Genomic DNA, 23,577 nt, shown 5'->3' with positions numbered 1-23,577 from the left:
CAAAGCCATTTGGGTGCAGCCTGACTTGTGACCATGGTAAAATGAGAGTTTGTATGTCAGGCTTGGGCCTGCAGTTATTTCTTTATAACTAAATAACCCCGGAAAACCTGGCTTTATATTGGGAGTGTTAATGTAACCTTCTCTAAAGCAGCACAGATGTCACTGCTCTGACTTCAGAGAGGAAGGAACTGTGGTAATGTATAGGGGTAATATGCAGAAAATGTTCTTCTAACATCATTATGGATGGGAGACGAATGAAAAGGAATGAGTTAGTGCTGGAGAGGAGGCTGGTAATGAAAGTTAGGTATGGAATTAATGGGAAGGGAGGAAGGAGAGGGACTGAATAAATGAAGTGATAAATGGAATGAGGGAGAAGAGAAGAAAGAATGCACTCAGATTTTTAAACCTGAGTAGAAGTAGTTGGGAAAAAATGTGGTTTGGATGCAAGAAGAAAAGAATGAAGGAACATTGCTTATGACTGCACAGAAAGTAAGGAAACTTAGCTTAATATTCTTTTAGTGTGGTGTGCATTTTATTTCCCACACAAGTAAAGGCTCTCATTAATTTTCAGTAAAGTTTTGTCTGCATATAGGAATCGGGACCTGAGAAGCTAGGTTTTGTATTTTTTAAAAACACTTGGGACACACAGAAATTCAGTCTCCAGCTCTTTCTGACACTCATCAGGTTGCTAGCACAAGTTAAAAGAATTTATATATTTTTCATTTTTTCTGTGGCTTGTGTAATATGTAGAGTTCCATTGCTAATATATTTTTTGTTTTTCAGGGACATATTAAATTGGCTAAATTTGGACTATACCACATGACAGCTCATGGTGTTGATGTTGATTTTCCTATAGGGTAAGGATACATACATGCAATATAGACATCTTAGGCATTGTATATTTGATAGTAAATTGTTGGGCGCACGCATTGAAATGTATGAAAGCTTGCAAGGAAAGATTAAACATTAGTTAAAGGGAAATATTCCCTTAGAACTTTTTTTAATCTGTAACTCTGTGTGCTTCGTACTTTTGGGTGAGTGAATAAATAATTAATTTTGAAGAAAATGTTTTTGAGTCACTTCAACCACCTCAGTTGTCATTGGTTCCTGGAGTCTGAGGTGCTAAACATGGCTGGGCCTGTTGCATTAACATGGTTGGGAACCAGGGATCTGCAGCTTGGAGATCCAATCTAGGAGTGGTTTGACCACAGAATTCTACCCAATGAGAGGTGTAGGAAACCACCCCTGTCAGCTGAGGGGATACTCTTCGGAGGGACTAAAAGGAGTTAAGATGCAGTTCTCTCTGTAACTGTGACACCTAATAAGAGTCAAAGAGGAAATGGGTACATATATGGATAACAAGAATATCCAGATAATACAATTACAAAGTTTTGGCTTAACCTAACAACTAATTATTAGAGGTTAGATTTATGTTTGTGGAGACAGATTATACCACCTATGCCTTCTGTGGGATTCTTACACACTTTCCTCTGAAACATCTGTTGCTGGCCACTTTCAGACACAGTGGCTCTCTGGTCTGATCCACTGTGGCAGTAGTTATATTCCTTTGTAGAAGTTGTTAATGTGACATCTACTTTCAGCCCCCAGATAGTATAATTATGAGCCTGGTATGCAGGCCAGACACAGGAAATGGGTAGAAAATGAATAACAAAACTTTTACAAAATCAGAGTACACCAAGAAATGCAAATACATAAAAGAGAATGAAATTAAATAATACTTACAAACACCCATTCAAGTTATAGCTGAATGCAACATGCTTAAATCTATTCATTTGGGGTGTCCAACCTGAGATGCCTGAATGGGATCACATTGGGGTGTCTAACTGTAATAGAAACAATGTAGGTAACTATAATTAAGGAATTTTTTTCACCCACAGTTTCATCATTTTTTTTCAAACACAGAGTTTAAAAAAAAGTTAATTAACAATACAATTTTAAACTTTAACCTTTTGAGAGTAACTGTGATGGCAAGGCAAATCTCACATAATTTCACCACCATTTAGCCAAATACTTTAACAATAAACCAGTTGGTCAGCTTAAATAAACCGCAATTTCTAGTTCTAAAAGTGTCCTTAGATATTAAGATTTAAGTTACTTTTAACTTGCCTAAAATTTCTGTTTTGATCATCTGCAAATTTATTTTGGTTCATTTTTATTTTTTTCCATGTTACTTGATCACTTCATTTTTCTGGGTAATGTTTCATGTATTGATGTGCCCATGAGTGAGAAAAAGATATCTTGGTGTTGTCCAGTATTAGTTCTCCTTCCCCAATAAGTAGTGGTCCTCTGCTTTTCCTTATCTTCTCTTACTCCTAATATATGAATATAACTTCTTTTATGCCCCTTGGTATGTGTAATTCATTTTGTGTCTTAGCTTTTCTTTGTCCCAACATACTGGCATTATTCTTTTGGACTCATCTTTAGCAATTTGTCTATGGTCCTCTACCTTCAGATTTGCAACCAATTCTTCTTTGCGTGAGGAGGGCTGCCCCCCTGGTTGCTTCTTCCATGTTCACATTCCAAGAACCTATTGTTTCAAAATCTTTTGTAGTTCCCTGTAAGTGAGAGAACGGTTTCTTCAATTTCTGAATTATATTGGTCCTCAAAGTTTTATGGTCTCATTCTCTGTTGCCCCCTTGTTTTTTCCCCTTTGTCCTTATTAGTAACTTCCTCTATATGTATCTCTTTTTGTACACACAAAATGAAATTGTTTCACTTCAGTATCTCTCTAGCTTCTGTAGTCAGGCTTCTTTTGACGCCTTGTAATCTTTGGGACATTTTTTAACTAACAATGGACCTTTGGCTTCTGCAGCTACATACATCAGCAGCTATGGCCTCTCTACCCCAAAAAGTTGACTTCTCAGTTTTAAGTATTGTACTATCTATGGCTGATTCATACTGAACAAGCTTTAAATGGAAAAAAATTAAGATGAGTTGTTGAGGCCATTGTTTTTTATTTGGTTTATTTTCCATCTGTTGCTAAATTAACTTAAAAGTTGTTTGATGGATATGAACTAAATATTGGGAATGATATAACATTATAAAGAAATCAACAAGGAAGAACACATACTGAAAAAGCACTTGTAATATTAGGTTAAATACAAGCATATGGTAAAGTTTAATGAACATTTTCTGTGTTGTGTAGGACACTTTTTTTTTTAAATGTTGCTACCATTCACTCCTCACAAAAAACACTTGTATAAAGAAAAAATGGATTTTTCATATAGTAGATATTACAGTAGCTCTGTCTGCACAGTTTGACCTACTATGCTTTCTGGGCATTCTAAGTTGCTGTGCACTTTTAGTGAGTTTGCTTTTATCCAGTTTTTTTCAGTACAAGAACTTATTTTGACTAGTGTAGTTGACAAATGTCTTAATGTACAAATTCTTGTTGCATTGTTATAGGTACCCATCATACCTGGCACCTGAAGTAATTGCACAGGGATTTGTCAAACCTAGTGATCACACTCAGTGTGAGAAGCTGCTGCCCTCTGGCCCTAAATCAGACGTGTGGTCTCTTGGTATTATATTATTTGAGCTTTGTGTGGTATGTTACTGAATAATTCTTGTGTGTTTTTATTATATGACACTCAGTGAAGAATTTCGTGTACATGTGTTTTCACTTCGTACCTATGTCAACTCAAGAAAAGCTGTTTCGCAAGTAATGGTTAAATTAACAATAACTATTCAGTGGATACGAACGATGCTTACTATTAGAGCATAACACTGGGAAAACTCATCCTGTTACCAAAGCATTGAGTTCCTGTATGGTGTCATGGATTTAAACAGAAGATGTTGCCTGTTGGCTTGGTGACTTCAGATAAATTCCAGCTACTTAGTTTTCACTAACTATACATGATAAATTGGACTTCTTTATCACAAAGATGATGATGTACTATTATTCAGACAGTAAAAATGTTTGTCTTTAATCCTATTACATTAAACAGTATTTAAGTTATCTGAATTGCATTGTTAGGGCAGTGGAATCCAATGGTTAGAACAAGCCATTGGAAATCAGGAATCTTAGCTTTGGTTTCCTGCTTTGCTAACTTGCTCTGTGACCTCAGACAAGTTATTTAACCTCTTTGAATTGCTTCCTCCTGTGTAAAATTGGAATAACATTAGTTGAAAGCCACTATATAAGAGCAAACTATGACTATTTGTCATAGACATTAAAAACTAAATCTTAATTGTAGTTGTTCATAGTGATGTGAAAGATTACACAATATTTCCATGGTAATGTGTGTGGTTTTTAAAATCCTATTCTTTTTGAGTTAAAGAAAAAAATCAAATACATTAAGAAAGCTCATTCACCTCCCTGAATTTACTTCTTGTTTTAAAAAACAGCAACCCCAAAAGGTAAACAAACAAACAAAAGTAAACCTTACGGTCATGATAGTGGAATGGTAGCTTTGCTATAGTTAAGGTTGAGAGTTGCTTACCGTCTGACAGCTAACTTTTCTAAGAGCTCTAAAAGCTACATGCTGACTCTGATTTTCTTTATATATACCTAAAGTTGCACAGGGCATGTACTTGTGACAGATTGACATTTAACTGTTGACATAATTTTCTATTCCATTTAGGGTAGAAAACTGTTCCAGAGCTTGGATATAGCTGAAAAACTAAAACTTCTGCTTACATTAGGTGAGTGACCTAAATGTAAGTACAGGGTTCAGTGCTGGCCTTCCTAACTTCCCAAATAAGTCTGTAACTAGGGCGATAAGTAAGCTCAGGATGCACAGGCCTAAGATAAATTAATTTTGGAGATGTAATTTTGGAAAGATCATGGGCATCTAGCAGCTTCACTTGAGCTGGTATAGGGGAGCAGCAGCAACTGCCTGCCAGATATGCACAGCAAAGGAGCATTGTGCTTGTAGTGTGTTGAATGAGTGGTGAATGGTGGGGTAGAGGAGGAGTTGCTGAGAGGAGCCAGTTCTGATGGTTATTTGTTACTTGGTATGAACAAGTCAAGAACACGGTGTCTGTGCCAAAGATATAAGTATGCAAGACACTAAACAGATAAAGGATTGAATGGAAAGATAACTGTTCAGGCAGTGACAGGCATGTCTTGCTAGTTCCAGATTAATATAGTCCTTCTTTTTTTTAATTTGTCAACAGTGCTGTAGACATGGAGGTGTAAGCGTGATTTGAATGAGACGAGGCTCGTAGAAAGACTAGCAGTTTTTGAAATGCCATTCAAGCTTCTTTAAAAAGAAAGACCTGCAGCAAAGTAGTGCTGCGACAGACTGGCCTGGGAACGATCAAGTGTGAGGGAAAAGAGGCAGGTCCTCAAATTGAGACCTGAGGACGCATGTTAAATTGGTCTAAAGCTGACTGCAGTACCTGTAAGGTTAACTACTGTTAACGCAAATATCCTTTTTCTTCAACAAATTGTTTTCTTTCGAAATCTCTCACTATTTTGAATAGTTATTAGATCACAAAATAAAACCCATGGAAGCTGTCACTGTTTGAGAATGCACCTGTATTCCTCTTCACCATGGTCCACTCCAAGAGAGCCTAGTCAGGTCTCTAGCCTTTACCTGTCTTTGAGTTGGGTTTTAAGACAGCCCAGGTCCCTGTCTTACACTGTGATATCCCCAGCAAGTCAGTTTGTCTAAAGGCCAGCACCTGTGCTTTGCTTTCTCCCTGAGGATTATGAACAGTATATTGTGGGCAGTGACAAGTTACCACACAGTTCTTTCTAAATAAACACATTTATTCTTAAGGTGAAAGTATTATGAAGAAAGCATAATAAAAACAATACACAGACTAAACACACACTAAATCTATCAGGAGGCACCTGGCAGTCTTCTGGAGCTCAAGGAGGCCGAAGACTGTCCAATCCTTCCTCAAGGATCCGGGCCCCCATTGGACAGCAGGTCCTGTTGGTATGTAGGATCAGAAAGAAGGTCCTGAGTCAGTTTAAACACAGCCTTTTTATGCCAAAAGCCTGTTGGTCTCCGGAAAACCCAATCTGAGCCAGTATATGCAAGCCTCCCCAGGCCATGGTTTCTCTCTGGAGGTGTTTACAGACTAAGTGATTCACCTTAACCAGCCTCCCATACACATACTGTCTATGGTTCCCAGAAGAGTTGTGTAAACCTCACACAGTGGAGGGGATTCATGGGATATTTCATGGGATTCCTGTTTTTAAAGGAAAAAAACCTAGAAATTGTAAAGCTCTCAGATGCTGTTATGATGAGCCACCATAAAGCCAACGAGGAGTCCAGTGGCACCTTAAAGACTAACAGATTGATTTGGGCATAAGCTTTTGTGGGTAAAAAACCCACTTCTTTAGATGCTTATGCCCAAATCAATCTGTTAGTCTTTAAGGTGCCAACAGACTCCTCGTTGTTTTTGTGGATACAGATTAACACGGCTATCCTGCTGATACTTGAGATAAAGCCAATCAGTCAAATAAATGCTTTAAGAAATTGGGAGGAGAGGAAACTTTCTTTGTGTCTTTTTAAACAGTAACACTTTTTCACTATAACCTTTCTTCTTCCTACTGTTCTATTTTATAGGCTGCATGGATGACATTGTAATCGTATTAGCTGAAGAACATGGTTGTCTGGACATTATTAAGGTTGGTGAACTAGTCTACTCATCAGTGTTTTCTTAACTGAAATTATTTGGTTTGTACATTTTATGGGATACTTTTTTCTTCTTTGCTGAAGTGAATTCAGTCCAAAAGATTTGTTACTTATTTGATTACTTTGATTTTCTATAGTATTTTTTTACTATAGTGACAGTTTGGACTTTAGATGCTGAAATGCGTAGGGCCATCACTATTCAGAAGACCTCCATCCTTTCCCAAAATTACTGACAATCCAAATAAAATGTAGACAATACTTTTCAGACTCTCATGATACATTAGTAGAAGACCCATCTTCAAGTGATGCAGATTTTTAAAATCTGGTTTTGGTGTTGTAATGACTGGTGAGCTAATCCGCGATGCTGTAATAATTCTATTGGTATATAATTACACAGCTGAGTCCAGATTTTCAAAAGCAACTAGTGACTGTGGGTGGCTCAGTTTTGGGGTGTCTGGACTGAAAAACTATAAAGGGGTGGAATGATTTTTTTTCAGGGGCGAGAATGCCCCATGTTTTGAGGCTTCTGAAATTGGACACCCAAAATCACTAGTCAGTTTTGAAAATCTTGGCTTTAATATATTAATTCTGACTTCTAGAACGTTTTGTCCAAACTAAAAACTATACTCATGACAGAGTAGCTAAAGCCTTAAGTAAATATGTAGTTCCATTGACTTCAGTAAAACTACTTACATACTTAAAGTTTCATGTATGCTTATGTGGCTTGCTGGATCAGTGTAGTAGTAATCAATTGTTGACTATTATTTTTTTCACCTTTTATGTTCTAGGAGCTTCCTGAAAATGCCATAGCTCTACTGAAGAAATTCCTTACATTTCAACCTTCCAAAAGGTAAATAGTCAATCCAGATTTACAGGAAATTGAATACTTCTGCTGGGCCTAAAGGAATTAACTAGATGAATCTGAACTGCATTCAGTATTAATATTGACATGAGTTACATAAAAGTGCATGCATGTATGCTCATCCATATAGTAATGCATCAATTTATTACTTGTGTACTACTTTCCATCATCATTTAACATTTCTTTTATATGTGTTGGAATAATATATTGTGAGTAAAAAGTGAAAGTATACTGTTAGATTAAACCAGAATTAGAGCACCTGTTGCTGTAATTTTTCCAAACAGGCTTGTGTTTTCCCAGCCCATGACTAAACAGAACAGTACCAAAAATGACCATCCAATAGAGCTGTTTACCATATATGATTGTTTCTTTTAAACTCCAAGAAAAAATATTTGGAACAATTGCTTTGCAGGATGAAGCGCTGTGGGTAATTAATCAGAACTGAGACTAATCAACTTTGTTTGGGGAACAGGGGAAATATGCACATTTATGATGCTTGATGTCTAAAAATGAGTTATTTGAATCAGGACTCCAGATTATTTTTATTTTAATAAAAAGTAAAAGACGAGCTTTATTTTTTTAAAAAAGAAAGATTGAATCTTGGTGTTTGGAAGTAAACTATTTAGTCACTTTTAAGTTGACAGGTTTTCCCTCTTTGGAAATTTGAGATGTTTATTGTAGCTGTACCATAATCAACATGATTGGTAGCATTCTTGGTCTCAGTATATTAGAAAGAAGAGGTGGGTGAGGTAATAACTTTTACTGGGCCAACTTCTGTTGGAGAAAGAGACACAAACTTTCACAGAGCTTACGCAGAGCTCTTCTTCGGGTGACCTGAAAAAGAGCTCTGTGTAAACTTGAAAGTTTGTGTGTCTCACCAACAGAAATTGGTCCAATAAATGATACTATCTCATCCACATTGTTTCTAATGTGCACTGGCATGAGTGACCTCTCTTTTAAAAAAAACATTTTAAGTACAGCATAGAGCTACTCACTAACCAAAGGTGAAAAAAATCTCATTTATGACCAAAAGAACACTGGAATGTCTCATTGCGTTACCTTTGTTAATTAGTTTATATCTTCAGTAAAGACAGAAGAGCCTAACTTTGGTTGAGAATGCTTGATCATAGATAGGCTGTAAGATGTAGAATATACAGAATTATTGTAAATAAAATGGCTCACAGTGAACTGATTACCATATGAAGCTTTACATTTTGATTTGATTAACAAGAACATTTCTTTAGTGATATGAGAGTCCACGATCTTACCACTTTTGATTTTTTTTATATTAGCTAGATTTTTTTAAAAGGGCTTTACTTTTTTTTTCTTACTGTTCTTTTTTCCACTTTTTAAAATGCTTTACTCAAGGCCAACTCCAGACCAGTTACTGTGTGACAATGTGTTCAGTGAAGTGGCCTCTGTATACCCTCCCTTCCACAAACCTGCCAGTCTGTTCTCGTCCTCTCTGAGATGTGCTAATTTAACTCTTCCAGAGGACATCACTCAGCTGTGTAAAGGTAACAGTGGGTAGCAGGGATGGGGTGTGGCAGAGAGAAAAGGGAAATAAATAAAATGTTGCCTGTAGAGGACAGAACATGAAGGAATTGATTCTTTTTTTTCTGCTTACAGATTGCTAAAGTATTAATATTGCATTCTTGTAGCAAGATCTTATTGTTTCCTAATGATTAGTGAGTAGTATTAAGGGCTTATGTGTCTGTGGGGACACTAGAGGACAGAGAGAGGGTATCTCTGATCTGTGTTTTGTTCACTTTATGCATCATCCTCTATAATAGTCACCTATTCATTGTCCTTGATCTGCAGGGTGAGGTTTTTTTATGACGTTTTTCAGCATGGTTCTGAGGTGCTGATTTTTTTTTTTTTTTTTTTCATATTACTATGTGGTAATTTGCAGACGGGGCTCCTTGGACATATCATGTGAAGGTTGGCTGTAGCTCCATTATTAAAATTTACATAGGCAGCAGGTGTTGGAAGTAGTGGAAATTATAGGCTGTTGGCAATTGTTATAAAGCACAATCTGTGTGGGAGAGGCTACATTTATAAAAGTCTATGTTAAAACTTTGCACTTACCTGACAGTATGTTCAAAAGAGATGGGATTTTCTTTTACCCTTGTTTGAAATCCCCACATGAGTGAATGGGCTGCCATTACCCTTTCCGATAAGCTCAGAAGTTTCTTTTTATTTTGGATATTCTTGTTTATTAATATTGTGAAGCTAAAGTTACAATTGTTAAAATTGAAGCTGAGGCCGGTACCAGCATGTGTGTGCTGCATGTAATATTTTGGTAAATTGAGGCTTTTAAATGTGAATCACTGGTTCAATGGTTGCTGTTTGCTCTTAGCTCTTTGTATTGTAGAAAAGAAATAAATTTTATATTATGGATAAAATAAGCAAAAAACACACTTTCACTCAGTGTACTTTCTGACTTGTTCAGTTTTCTGGCACCAAATCAAACTGCAGACATTCTTTCACTTTTTTTTTCGAATGCAAGACAACCCTATAGTGTGTCCAGCTGCCTTTGTCTTCCCATGAGCCTTGCTTTAGGATATTGCAATGGGAAGATCACTTTTCTTCTAACTCTGCAGTAGGCCATATGACCCTTCAAATCTAATCTCTTTCTAACTAAAATGTGTTTAGAATGATTATGAAAAATATGAACTGCTTAAAAAGCTGTAATTCATTTTAATATGGCTTTTGTTAATAGATGAAGACTGTGACTACCTAGCAGAAAGATCGATTGAAGAGGTGTATTATCTCTGGTGTTTGGCTGGAGGAGACTTGGAGAAAGAACTTGTCAACAAGGAAATCATTCGATCAAAACCACCCATCTGCACGCTCCCCAAGTAAGGAAAGGAAAACACTTCTGGGGATGGAAACATGAGGAAAGGGGTGGACAGAGAAGTATAATGTTTCCAAAAAAAAGTGTTTTTAGAAGTTCCAACTTCTTAGTTTCAGAGAGCAATTTGAAAACAACATCCTGAGCAATAGTAAAAGCCTCAACACTTCCCCATATAAGCTACTATCATTCACTGTTATCCCAGTTGATTTTACACCACCCACCCACACTTAATATTGCCTCTGAAAAATTTGCAGTAGTGTCTGGAAGGTTCAAAATACAAATTATCAACAGGCTATAAGATTCCATTTCTTAATCACATGATCCATTTCCAGTATACCATAACACTAAATTATGCTACATTACTCAGTACAAAAAGCTGCATATTTAGTTACTATACAATATAGTAAATTAAAATAAAAACTTGCCAGTTCTGTTTACATTTACATAGACCTACAATCCCATACAGTCAACACATTTCACCAGAGATCGATCAATCATTTTCTTTTCATAAAAAATAATATTCTACTGTGCAGGATTTATGGAATTATGACATAACTTAATGTACCCTGGAACGATATCCTTTTTGAAATCTTTACAATGTGTTTAGGCTCTGGTCCTACAATATAATATAAGTGGGTGGATCCCTGTGCCCATGCAGATCAGATTGCAGGATTAGGTATTTAAGTAATATGTAAAATCAGCTGTGTATTTCCAACAGCATATTTATTTTTACAGAGCAAAAGATAACGACAAAGTTAGGGTTTGGTTGGTGGCATGAGATGAGTGACATTTTAGTGAGTGCAAAGTAATAAGTACAAAATAACACGCACTAGAAAAAATAACCCCAACTATACGTACAAAGTATTTCTTCACACAATGCACAGTCAGCGTGTGGTACATGTTGCAAGAGGATTTGTGAAGGCCAAAAGTATAACTGGGTTAAAAAAAGAATTAGATAAGTTCCTGGAGGATAGGTCCACCAATGGCTATTAGCCAAGATGGTCAGGGACACAACCCCATGCTCTGGGTGTCCCTAAACCTCCAATTGCCAAAATCTGAGACTGGATGACAGGGGATGGATTACTCAAGATCACCCTGTTCTGTTCGTTCCCTCTGAAGCATCTTGCACTGGCCACTCTCAGAAGACAGGATACTGGGCTAGATGGACCATTGATCTGACCCAATATGGCTGTTCTTATGAGTGATTATATGACAGCAGATAACTGACTCAGCTCTTTATCTGTTAATTTCCAGAGTTTCAGGGTGGGGAAAGGGGTGGAGAGTGTGTTTAAGCAGTAGAATTTTTGTGATGAAAATCATTTTGTGGGTTAGTTGGCCTCCATTAAAACACACTTCAATCCTTTTGTTTTTAGTCACATTTTTTACATTTAAATGACTTTCTGTATTATTTGGATTGTAATCTCTCTCTCTCTCTTTATTTTTTTATATATAAAATATACACACACACACACATTTCTGCCTCTGAGTTTAATTGGTCCCATTAATATCTATACTGAAGATTAAATATTTCTTCATTCAATGGGCAGATACTAATTTCATCTCATTAGTGAGAAGCAAATAGAGAATCTGGTATTATAGATTCATAGTTTCCAAGGCCAGAAGGGACCATCGTGATCTAGTCTGACCTCCGTCCTGTATAACACAGAAAAAAAAAAAACTACATGGCCAAGTGCTCCCAGGATTTGAACCCATGACTTCTGGTGTAGAAGGTGGGAGCCTTACACCTGTGCCCATAGCCTGCCTAGATCCATGTGAACTTAGTTTCTTGAAAATCAGCTCAGTACAGTATGTTCTAAAATACTCATTCTGTTGGATCACCCTCATTTGGATGTATCCATAGTTCTGAAGAATTACCCTGCTACAGCCAAACAGATAAACACCTTATAAGATCCTTTTGAATGACAGAGATATTTATTTCCTCCTTCCCTCACAATGCAAGAAGCTCGTGTATTTCCCCCTGTTAATCATGTTGTGTGCAAGGATGAGGAACAGAAGGGAATGCTAATCTAGTTCTGTTCTGCTTTGAAGAAGCTGTAAATGGTATTCTAATATGTGTTCAGTATCTAGAAAACATGAGAAATAAGATTTTTTTCATTCAGAATTTTTCAAATATTACTAGCTTTTTGCACACTGCTTTTGAAGGCAGTTCAGTGTAGTCAGGAGTACGGTACAGTATAATTCTAGGAGTTAGTGTTTTTTATTTTTGTTGTTAAACAGCTGATTATTGTAGAATTTTGCTCTTTTTGTTTGTTTGTTTTTTAGTATGCGATATTATTATGTCCTTTAAAATAACCAGGAATTGGGGTTCTGTCTTTCTCTTTGAAGCTTTTTGTTTGAAGATGGTGAGAGCTTTGGGCAAGGACGAGATAGAAGTTCTCTCCTAGATGACACAACTGTGATACTGTCGCTGTGTCAACTCAGAAATGTAAGCAAAATGCATTCCCTGCTGCCTAGAGAGAGACAAGGGGGAGAAGGTAGTACCTTTATTGGACCAGCTTCTGTTGGTGAGAGAGACAAGCTTCCAAGCTTACAGAGTTTTTCTTCAGAGCTGGCAAATGTACTCAGAGTGTCACAGCTACATACATTTTACTTTTTACTAAATACATTTAACTGTGACATTCTGTGTACGTTTCCGAGACCTGAAGAAGAGCACTGTGTAAGCCAAAAGCTTGTGTCTCTCACCAACAGAAGTTGGTCCCGTAAAAGATACTACCTCACCCATGTTGTCTCTCTAATATCCTGAAATGGACATGGCTAAAACAATACTGCATACCTTCTTAGCTGCTTGTAACTCAATTGCAGAAACAGTTTATATTTGAAAGAATGTAAGAGAACAAGTGCTGCTGTTCTTTCAAAATACCATTTCAGGCATTCTCTCCTGGACATTTGGCTGCTCTGGATCCAGTGGAAAACTCCTTGCCCCAAGTTAATTAGATTCTGAATTAGATATAAAATAAAAAAGAAACCATTTTGTCTGGGAGAAATTACTGAATTGGTTTTTTTTTGTTTTGTGTGTGCTACTCGGTGCATTATGTTGCAGTAGCTATGTTTTTACTGGGTAATTGTGACATCCAGTGGTGGCTTAAGTTAATAATAAAGAACGAGTTATCTATTTTTGCTTCAAATGATACATCTTTCAGAAGTTTCATTTCTGTCTCAGATCAGCCGACTTTACTAAATGCCATGTTTACTACGGTTGCTGAGTTTCCCATGGTTTCACCTCAGTCTTTGGAAACTTGAAACAAGTCTGCAGCTGTTAGGCAACCGGTTTTAAGAGATCACCTCAAAGATTCCCTCAAAATTACTGAATATAGTTCTGTTTCACCTCCATTAGAAAACCACATTGATTAAACAATAACTAATCAAATTATTGTTAGGGTGCTTCGGGTGATTGCTGATTGCAGGGTTTACCATATTTCTTACTGAAATGTTGTTTTTTCTCATTGTCAGTTTACGTGTTCATTCACATGCGGTTTTTATTTTAGAGTTCTATGTTAACGCTGCACAATTGGTATTTTGTATTTAAAGCAATAAATAGTATCCAGTATTAGTTTGAGGGAAGATGCCATACAAAAATTAAATGGATGTTACAAATGGATAACTCAAAATTTTGGTCCATTTTGGCTTGAATCCTTTACTTTCCAGAGTGTTACAGGAAATGAAGCATGAGGTAATCAAGTCTGTGCACTCCACATAAAAACATGCTGATGAAGCAACAAAACTGCACTATTTTACATTAATACATGAAAACTGATCAAATAAGTGTTTTATTACAACATGCAGCAACTGCAGTGGGGTGAGTTTCTGGCATATAAAATCAAATATCTGTGCCTACAGATACAAATGCAGTAGTGGATAAATATACAGAGCTTTCATTTTTGAGAGGATACTAACCTGAATCTTGCTAATCTCTTAGCCAAACTTGCAGTGTTAGTTGAAAGATTTATATTTATCTTTTGGAATCTTCCAAACACAACTCATGGAACAGAGCACAATGATTGTAATAAAAAAAGGATCAGTGATGAGTGAACTGAGACTCTGAACTGCTCTGTCAATCCCCAGGGGAGATGGCACTATAGCTTCAAGTTAGAGATTGACCTGCATAACAGAACACTACAGGGAAGATGGTATTAAACTTTAAGCACATTGAACTGAAGATGTCTATAAACTTCCGTCTCGCCTGCCTGTCACCTTTCCCCAGAACGTCTCTATTACTGTCTGTCTCTCAGATGTCATTACTAAAAGAGATTTAATTAGCATAATTTTAATTTTTATGTAACAAGAAGTACCAGATTCTGTTGTTGGTTTGTAACTACCTGAATCAAAGTCCTTGTCAAAGAAAAAAAACCAGCCATTTAACAGTGTTAACCTATTAATATGTGGGGATGTTTATGTGAACAGGATTAATTTTCAGAGTTGCTCAAAGTGTAAACAGAATGGCTTCCATTGATTTTTTTTTTAAGAGTCATATTATTAAATTTTGCATGCTACTTATCATTTAAGGGTGGACATTCCTTCTTTATCAGAACTAAATTAATATTTAGGCAAATATTAGTACAAACAGTTAAAAGTGACTAGTTCTAAGTTAATACTTTTCATATTCCTCAACTGTACCAGTTAAGGTACTGAGAAGCATTTTGATGTTAAATACTTTTATTTAATCTTAATTTCAGAGACTGAAAGATGTTGGTGGAGAAGCATTTTATCCATTGCTTGAGGACGAGTAAGTATATATAATAGCATTAATTATTTTTGACTGGTGGTTTCTATTATAGCGGAATATTGCACGACTGGACCAAGGTTTTCATAAAGAGAAATCTCGTGTTAACCTCCTATATCCTATTTAGATTCCTGAAGCCAATAGGAGCTGCTGTCTGCTCAGCACTTCAGAAAATAGGTCTGCTTATTTAGGTGTCTAAATGTGAACTGAGAAGTGTAACTTTAGTTACCTGGTCTTGCAAATCTGGACTTTGGTATTTACTGTATAGCACTGAGTGCACAAATGCTGATCAGTAGATAGTAACTTCTCCTTTCAAAATTGTTTTCTAACTTAAAAACACTTTCCATTATACATTCTTCTTTTTACATCTAATTGCATGTATTGTTATTTAGCCAGTCTTCACCTCTTTTCTCACTCTATTCCAGGCAGTCAAATTTACCCCATTCAAACAGTAATAATGAGCTATCTGCAGCGACCAATCTTCCTCTGATCATCCGAGAGAGGGACACAGAGTACCAGCTACACAGAATTGTTCTATTTGACAGGCTACTGAAGGTATGGATTCTTAACAGTACTGCAATAACCTCAGTTATCCATTAATCGAATGGATTAACTAAAGAACTAAGCAATTGCAAGTGGAAGCAGAGAAGTGAGAGAGAGTAAGGAGAGAGGAAAATAGAAGAGACTAGATGCAGAAGTGAATCCAAGAGAAGAGGGAAAATAGGAGTTAGGAGAAACTACAAAAAGAAGAGGCAATTCTAGAAACCCCTACAATAAGAAAGGCCTTAAAAATAGAAATAAAATGAGTCATTACTGTAAACACAGTTGCATATGAGAGAGGACACTGAAGCATCTCGTATATTTTCTAACAGCAGTGGGCAGTGCACACAGCTACCAAATTAAACATAAGTGGTGTAGCCTCAGGTAGGACAGTAACACTTTTGCATTGCACATTCTGGACTGAACACTGGTCTTGCACATTCAAACTAGTCAAAACTGTGATATCACTGTGGAGGGGGAGAGGTTTATTCTTATGCCGGGGTATTTTGAATTTTCTCAGCAATATGATTGTACACATTTTCGTGTGGCACATGTGTGTAAGAATACACATAAGTACTCATGAGATAAGTGATGGGTTCATTCAGATTTTTTTTACACATTGTAATAAGTATTGCACTAACTCTGAGACATTTTTCAAGAAGTCAGGTGTATATATACTATGAAAAGGAATACTTAATGCAGAAGAAATTAGAAACTCTGCAGATATTACTTATATTTAAACCTTTCAAATGTAACAAAACATGATAGGCACTTCCTTTCCTGTAAAAAGGTGTTGGACTGGATTATCTGAATCAATAAAAGTAGATGTTTAATCCTTGTCTTTTAGAGAGGAATTGCACCCCTTTTAGATTGTAAAATTTGTATACATTAATTAAGTATAAGCAGATTTACTGTGTTTGTCTCCAGTGGCCGAGAAATTTTTCCTAAAGGAAGGATCTTGTTCATTTCAAGGAAGTTGTGGGGTTTTTTTTTTTGTTTTTTTGTTTTTTGTTTTTGTTTTTGTTTTGTTTTTGTTTTTGCAGGCTTATCCATACAAAAAAAATCAAGTCTGGAAGGAAGCCAGAGTTGACATTCCTCCACTTATGAGAGGTTTAACCTGGGCTGCCCTGCTGGGTGTTGAGGTAAGAGTAAGAGAGAGGATGATTCACACTAATTACAGATACTAGGGAACAATGAAATGAGAAGAATATTTGAAACTATGTGAATAAATACGTTGGGGCAATTTTTGCTTCACTTCATGATTTCCTTTCTGTACAGTCAAGGAATTTTGAACTTGCCTGGGTTTTAGTTTATTTTTGACTTTTCCAAAAAAGATAAGTGCCTAGGCATCCTTGGCAATATTTAAAAAAGCCACTGTTGTTTAAAAACAATATATTATTATTATAACTCCAACAAATACATTTAGCAATCTCCTCCCCAATCAACAAGGGCTTAAAAAAAAATAAAAACTCTGAGGGAAAAAAAAATCTCCTTTCCATCCCACTATGACATTCCGGGGTTCAATTCAGACCAGTGATGGGTTGTGTCACTATTTGCCGTGCAACCTGGGGTGCTTCTCAATGCTTTTCTGCTGTAGCTCCCAACCTAGGCTATTTACAAACAGCCAAACAGCATGCAGGTCATATCCTGAGTGTCTATTTATATCCACAGTCCTGGTCCAATAGCTCTGACCCCAGCAGCCTGTCAGCAAACACCAGCCACAGTCTGGCTTCCAGCAGCCTTGGTTACTACTTGCAGGGTGACCCCACCATACTCCCAGTCCTGGGTTTTCCCCAAAAAACATGTGTTTTGGACTGTGCAAACCTCTTCTGGACAGTCCAGATATATTAGGTCCATTGCTCTTTTAAGGTAAGATAAGATCCCATGGGAAGCAAGTTTAAGGGGGGAAACAGTTCAAAAGAGCTGGCAATTTTTCAAAGAGACATTATTAAGTGCACAAAAGCAAACTGTCCCACTGTGTAGGAAAGATAGGAAGTATGGCAAGGGACCACACTGGCTTGACCAGGAGATCTTCAATGATTTGAAACTGAAAAGAGTTCTACAAAAAGTGGAAACTAGGTCAAATTACAAAGGGTGAATATAAACAAATAACACAGGTATGTAGGGACAAAATCATAAAGGCACAAAATGAGATTAAACCAGCTAGAGATATAAAGGATAACAAGAAAACATCTACAAAGACATTAGAAGCAAGAAGAAGACAGAGGATAGGGTAGATCTGTTATTCAGTGGGGGCCGGGGGAGATGACAATAACACAAAATGTGGAAATGGCAGAAGTGCTAAATGAGTTTGGTAGCAGTTGGACATCTAACTTAATGACAGTGAAAATGAGGTAGAATCAGAGCCTAAAATAGGGAAAGAACAAGTTAGAAATTACTTAGACAAGTTAGATGTCTTCAAGTCACCAGGGAACTGACAGAGGAGATATCTGAACCATTAGCTATTATCTTTGAAAAGTCATGGAAGACAGGACAGATTCCGAAAAGGGAAGTATAGTGCCAGTCTATAAAGAGGGGAATGAGGGCAACCTGGGGAATTACAGACCAGTCAGCTTAACTTCAGTACCCCCGAAAGATAATGGAGCAAATAATTAAGCAATCAATTTGCAAATATCTAGACAATAATAAGGTGATAAGTAACAGTCAGCATGGATTTGTCATGAACAAATGGCATCAAACCAACCCGATAGCTTTCTTTGACAGGGTAACAAGCCTTGTGGATAGGAGGGGAAGCAGTAGATGAGATATATCGTGACTTTAGTAATGCTTTTGATATTGTCTCACATGACCGTCTCATAAAAAAACTAGGGAAATATAACCTTGATGCAACTATAACGTGAGTGCATAACTGGTTGGAAAACCATTCCGAGAGAGTAATCAGTGGTTAACCATCAAGCTGGAAGGGCATATTGAGTGGGGTCCTGCATGGATCAGTTCTGGGTCCGATTCTGTTCAATATCTTCATCAGTGATTTAGAGAATGGCATAGAGAGTACACTTATAAAGTTTGTGGACGATACCAAGCTGGGAGGGGTTGCAAGTGCTTTGGAGGGTAGGATTAAAATTTTAAATGATCTGGACAAACTGAAGAAATAGTCTGAAGTAAATAGGATGAAATTCAGTAAGGACAAATGCAAAGTACTCTCCTTAGGAAGGAACAATCAGTTGCAAACATACAAAATGGGAAATGACTGCCTAGGAACGAGTACTGCAGAGAGGGATCTGGGGGTCATAGTGGATCACAAGTTAGATATGAGACAACAGTGCAAAAAAAGCAAACATCATTCTGGGATGTATTAGCAGGACTGTTGTAAGCAAGACACGAGAAGTAATTCTTCTGCTCTACTCCATGTTGATTAGGCTTCAGGTGGAGTATTGTGTCCAGTTCTGGGTGTCACATTTCAGGAAATATATGGACAAATTGGAGAAAGTCCAGAGAAGAGCAACAAAAATGATTAAAAGTCTGGAAAACATGATGTATGAGGGAAGATTGGAAAAAATAGGTTTGTTTAGCCTGGAGAAGAAAAGACTGAGGGGTGGTTATGATAACAGTTTTCCAGTACATAAAAGGTTGTTACAGGGAAGAGGGAGAAAAATTGTTTTCTTTAACCTCTGAGGATAGGACAAGAAGCAAGGGAGATTTAGGTTGGACATTAGGAAAAACTTCCTAATTGTCAGGGTGGTTAAACACTGGAATAACTTGCCTAGGGAAGTTGTGGAATCTCCATCTTTGGATGACAAACACCTGTCAGGATAATACTTAGTCCTGCTGTGAGTGCAGTGGTCTGGACTAGAAGACTGCTTGAGGTCCCTTCTAGTCCTACACTTCTATGATTCTATATATTGTAAGGGCTTTTTTTGTTTATTTAACATGTTCTTCTTACACTTTAGGGTGCCATTCAAGCAAAGTATGATGCCATTGATAAGGACACTCCAATTCCTACAGATAGACAAGTAAGATTCCTTTTTAGTTTCAAGTACTGTCACTTAAGATAGTGCCAAAGGTTTTTCCTCCTATTAACTGTAAGTCAACTGTTTTACTGCAGCTGATGCTGCTGATTATTATTTAATATTAAAAATTTTTCTCCCAGTTTTGTAATATGTTTGTTCAGCACAAAGCAAATTGGAGGGCCACCAAAAACAAACAATAGTAACACAAATTTAACAAATACATAAAATGAAATCTTGCATTTGAGTCAAAAACAGTATTTTGAAACAACAAAGGTAAAGATGTCATAAACAACCTAGCAAACATTTAAAAAAAAAAAGTCCCTTTCCCCTCAGTACTTATTATGCACCTTGGATTTAGATTCTGAAAGACACACGTCATCCCCAAATCCCATCGGCTTCAACTGACGCTGAAGGCACGCAGTACTTGGCGAAAATGGGTTCCTGTTTAGTTAGGTTCTCCGAGAAGTTCTGTCAAATGGTAAATTGCTAAAGTCCTACCAAATGGCTTTTCAACTAGCCCAAGAAATTTTTTTCATCGAATTGGGCCTTTTATTATAATAAAGAACAAAGTGACATTAGCATCCTGAGAGACGCAATTTGAGAGTTGAGCTAGAAATCAGTACAGCAAAAAATGCCCTTTTTATTTTTGAGGGGAAGGAGCTGTATTTCAAGAGTTGTTTTATATTTTTAATCTGTGTGTGCAGCTCATGGAATGCTCCCTTTTCCCCCAGTTCTGTTTCGGAAGGTGAGGAAGAAAACAGATTATGTTTATGTTGGTGGTTTGACCTAAATGCATTGGCTGCATTCCAGTTCTGTCAATGTTGTGGAATTTCTGTGGTGCCACCTCAAATATCCCTGTTCTTTTTTTTTTATGCTTGTCTGTATTGCAGATTGAGGTTGATATTCCTCGCTGTCATCAGTACGATGAGCTGCTGTCATCACCAGAGGGTCATGCAAAGTTTAGACGGGTATTAAAGGCCTGGGTAGTTTCCCATCCTGATCTTGTGTACTGGCAAGGTGCGTTCAACATGTTAGTAAGTTTAACCATTCAGTTGGAAATCTGTACAAAAGGGAAGATTTACTTTAAAATATATAGACACTTCCTAAGTAGATCAAAACCAAACACACACACTTCTTTTGTCTATTTCTTTTTTTTTGTTCAGGAGAATTTGAACTTCGATTCAGTTGTTCATTTACAGATGTCAATATAGAAATGTCTGGAGAATATATCTGTGAATTACTGAAAATTTAGTATTCTTATATATTCCATTCTATTTGTAATGTAAATTTGCCTCAGTTGTGTTTTATAAAAATTGATCTTTCGTTGTGCATTTTAGCATTCCTTAAACTTCATACACTTTGTTTTTAAAATGTTCTGTTGGCTAATGCTATTTAGTGCAAAGTTAAACTGCACTGAACAGTTATTAAGTTAGATTTTTTTTTTAGAGTAATTTGCTGGAGCATTCCTGAAAACTGTGATGAAACTGGAAAAAGTCCAAATAATCTACTAAGTGCTGTACTTCTAGGTTTTAAAATATTTTTATTTGCCTGCAGTTTTCATATTTTTTCTCTGTATAGTACATTAAGGGTAACATTAGAGGTGTCTTAATCCATCTTAAATATGTAAGTCTCGCTGATAAATGAATGCATTTATCTTATGTGTTATGATAGTGAAAGAGAAGCTTTTCATAGTTTCTTTGCATTTTTTTCTTCCCTCAGGTCTTGATTCACTTTGTGCACCATTTCTGTACTTGAATTTTAACAATGAAGGTGAGTACCTTCTCTCTAGGATAAAACCATATCTCCATCCGCCTCGTGTGCCCACACATACAGTATGTACACACGTGCTATGTATACCACATTATATATCACAAACAGGTATAAACAAGATTTCAGTGAGTTTTAACTACAAGGGAAGTTTGAAGCTAAAATCATTCGGAACAAATGGTCTGTTGCCCAGTGCTAAATTTTCCTGAAGGATTTATTTTTAAATCATTTTAACTCGCAAACTAATTTCCAGATTCACTTGCAGATACTGAGAACGTTTATTCTTCTTCGAGTGGTTGCAGATGTGTATTCCACTCAAGTGTGTGCACGCTCAGTGCACCAAAGTCAGAAAACTTTGTCTAGTAGTACTCATAGGGCTGCCTCTTGTGCCTTCTGGTTTGTCTTTCCCCTGGCTGTTTAAGGTTGGTGCCTCTCGGACTCCCCTCAGTTCCTTTTCATGTCCCGTGTTTGATTCGGAGCATTCTGTGTGGTATTTACCTCAACTTTCTTTCTGTCCAGTATTTTTGGAGTTTTCTGTACATAGTTAGTTAGCAGCTTAGTAGTACCACCTTAGGTTTTTCGTTAGCAGCAGTCTTTAGCCTGGTGGGATGCCCTGACCAGGTTTTAAATATTGCCCATCATGTGTGCTTACTGCGCCTGGGAGAGGGACACATTAATGAAAGGTGCTCTCTCTGCAAGTCATTTAAATAAGAGAATGCAAGTGGTGAGGGGCTTGTTAAGCAGCACCTCATGGAGCAGGCCACGAGGCCCATTTCATCACTCGTCACTTTGTCCAGTGCCACAGAACCGTTCGGAACCAACCCAAGATGTTGCTCCAGATTTGAGGTCACTTTTCCCCTATTAGGAAGATGAATCATTCTCCTTCCTCTTATTCTCCAAGGAAGCGGTCCCCTAAAATGGACTGAGGCCATAGCAGGACTCAGGGATATTCCTCTTCGTCTTCTAAGAGGAGTGCTGACCGGCACTGTGATTCCTCGGGGACAAAGGATAGAGCTAGGCTGTGTAACTGCGCCCCAGTACCATGCCAAGATCAGCTGGATACCGTACCATCAACTCTGGTCCTGACCATGGGGCGTCTACTGATGGCACTGGTGTCAGCAATAACTGTCTCTATGCCATTGGCATATCAGGTGGCATCTGACTTGCTCTGCCTTTCTGTTCCTGATTCCCCAATAATCCAAGAGCATTCACCTGCATGGCTGCCGCTGCTTTTTCTGCTGTGTCCTTGGTGCTGTCTGGTTTGGTCACAGAGTTGTCTCATTCATCAGCAACATGTTCTACAACATGTAAATCTCGGTACAGACTTGAGGTCATCCTCCTTTTAAGCACTCATGGGTCCAGCAGTGCAGACATTCCCTTCGCACTGACACTGTTTTGGGGATTGGTACCAGTCTCTGCTCCTGCACCATTGTTTGCTCTGGTACTGAGTGGAAGTGCGATGCTTCTTTCAGTACTGAAGGCGTCAACTGCTCGTCCATCCTCCATATCAATACTATCTCTAATGGTTTTTGGACAAGGCTGGTCATTTGCTTGCTCCGTTAGGGGTGGTTCTTCTGCTACCATTGTGTGATGTCAAGCGCATATCAAGATCAAGTTCAGAGTCATCTTCCTCCTCTCCCTCACCTTGCAAGCAATGCTCTTGGAAGTCCTTAAGCCTACCCTCAGTTCACTATTGGTACTAAGATCTGCACCTTTCCTGCAGCAGGGGTAGACACTCCTGGTCTAGTACCTAGTGACTACTAATGTCTTACCCTTATTCCCATTGGCCTTCTTGGAATTTTTGGGACATTCCTCAGTCTGCAAGATCCCGTTCTTTGACCCATTCTGGGGCAAGGTCACCAATCCTGGCTGCAGTCTGTCTTCCCGAGCCACCTCTATTTCAGACACAGTCATTCCTCCTGAGCTGCTCCAGCCTGATCCTATCATACAGGAACAAAGTTCTCCCTCAGGAACCTCCATTCATCCTGCTCCCTTCTTCTTCCTCACTGCTTGACTCCATGGTACCGGACTCTTCTCCTGTCCCTGAAGATGTCATGCCAGGACCTCTTGAAGCCTATGGCTTCTGCCTTGTGTATTCAGGCTGAGTTTGTGCAGGAGAATATGCATAAATTGCTAGATATTCTCCAGTCCTTAGCTCCAGGGAAGATGGCTCTACCGATTATATGACGCTTAGAATATCCCACCTACCACAAAGCATTCTGAGA

The 23,577-nt window shown here is 37.7% G+C and overlaps 1 protein-coding gene across 1 annotated transcript in view; it reads left to right on the top strand.

Annotated features, from left to right (window-relative positions):
• TBCK (TBC1 domain containing kinase) overlaps positions 1–23,577 on the top strand; it is a 186,959-nt gene that overhangs the window by 53,231 nt on the left and 110,151 nt on the right. The window contains exons 5-18 of the mRNA XM_074950710.1: positions 784–857; positions 3,427–3,568; positions 4,605–4,665; positions 6,546–6,607; positions 7,403–7,464; positions 8,845–8,993; positions 10,199–10,337; positions 12,680–12,779; positions 15,028–15,077; positions 15,500–15,629; positions 16,658–16,756; positions 19,526–19,588; positions 20,476–20,602; positions 21,305–21,355. Of these exons, the coding sequence (XP_074806811.1) occupies positions 784–857; positions 3,427–3,568; positions 4,605–4,665; positions 6,546–6,607; positions 7,403–7,464; positions 8,845–8,993; positions 10,199–10,337; positions 12,680–12,779; positions 15,028–15,077; positions 15,500–15,629; positions 16,658–16,756; positions 19,526–19,588; positions 20,476–20,602; positions 21,305–21,355 (1,309 nt within the window). The remainder of the gene's footprint in view (positions 1–783; positions 858–3,426; positions 3,569–4,604; positions 4,666–6,545; positions 6,608–7,402; positions 7,465–8,844; positions 8,994–10,198; positions 10,338–12,679; positions 12,780–15,027; positions 15,078–15,499; positions 15,630–16,657; positions 16,757–19,525; positions 19,589–20,475; positions 20,603–21,304; positions 21,356–23,577) is intronic.

The sequence above is a fragment of the Natator depressus genome, chromosome 4 (assembly GCF_965152275.1).
Source record: "Natator depressus isolate rNatDep1 chromosome 4, rNatDep2.hap1, whole genome shotgun sequence".
Taxonomy (NCBI): domain Eukaryota; kingdom Metazoa; phylum Chordata; order Testudines; family Cheloniidae; genus Natator; species Natator depressus.
Note: the sequence above shows the minus strand (reverse complement) of the source record. Positions and strands in the feature narration are given on the sequence as shown.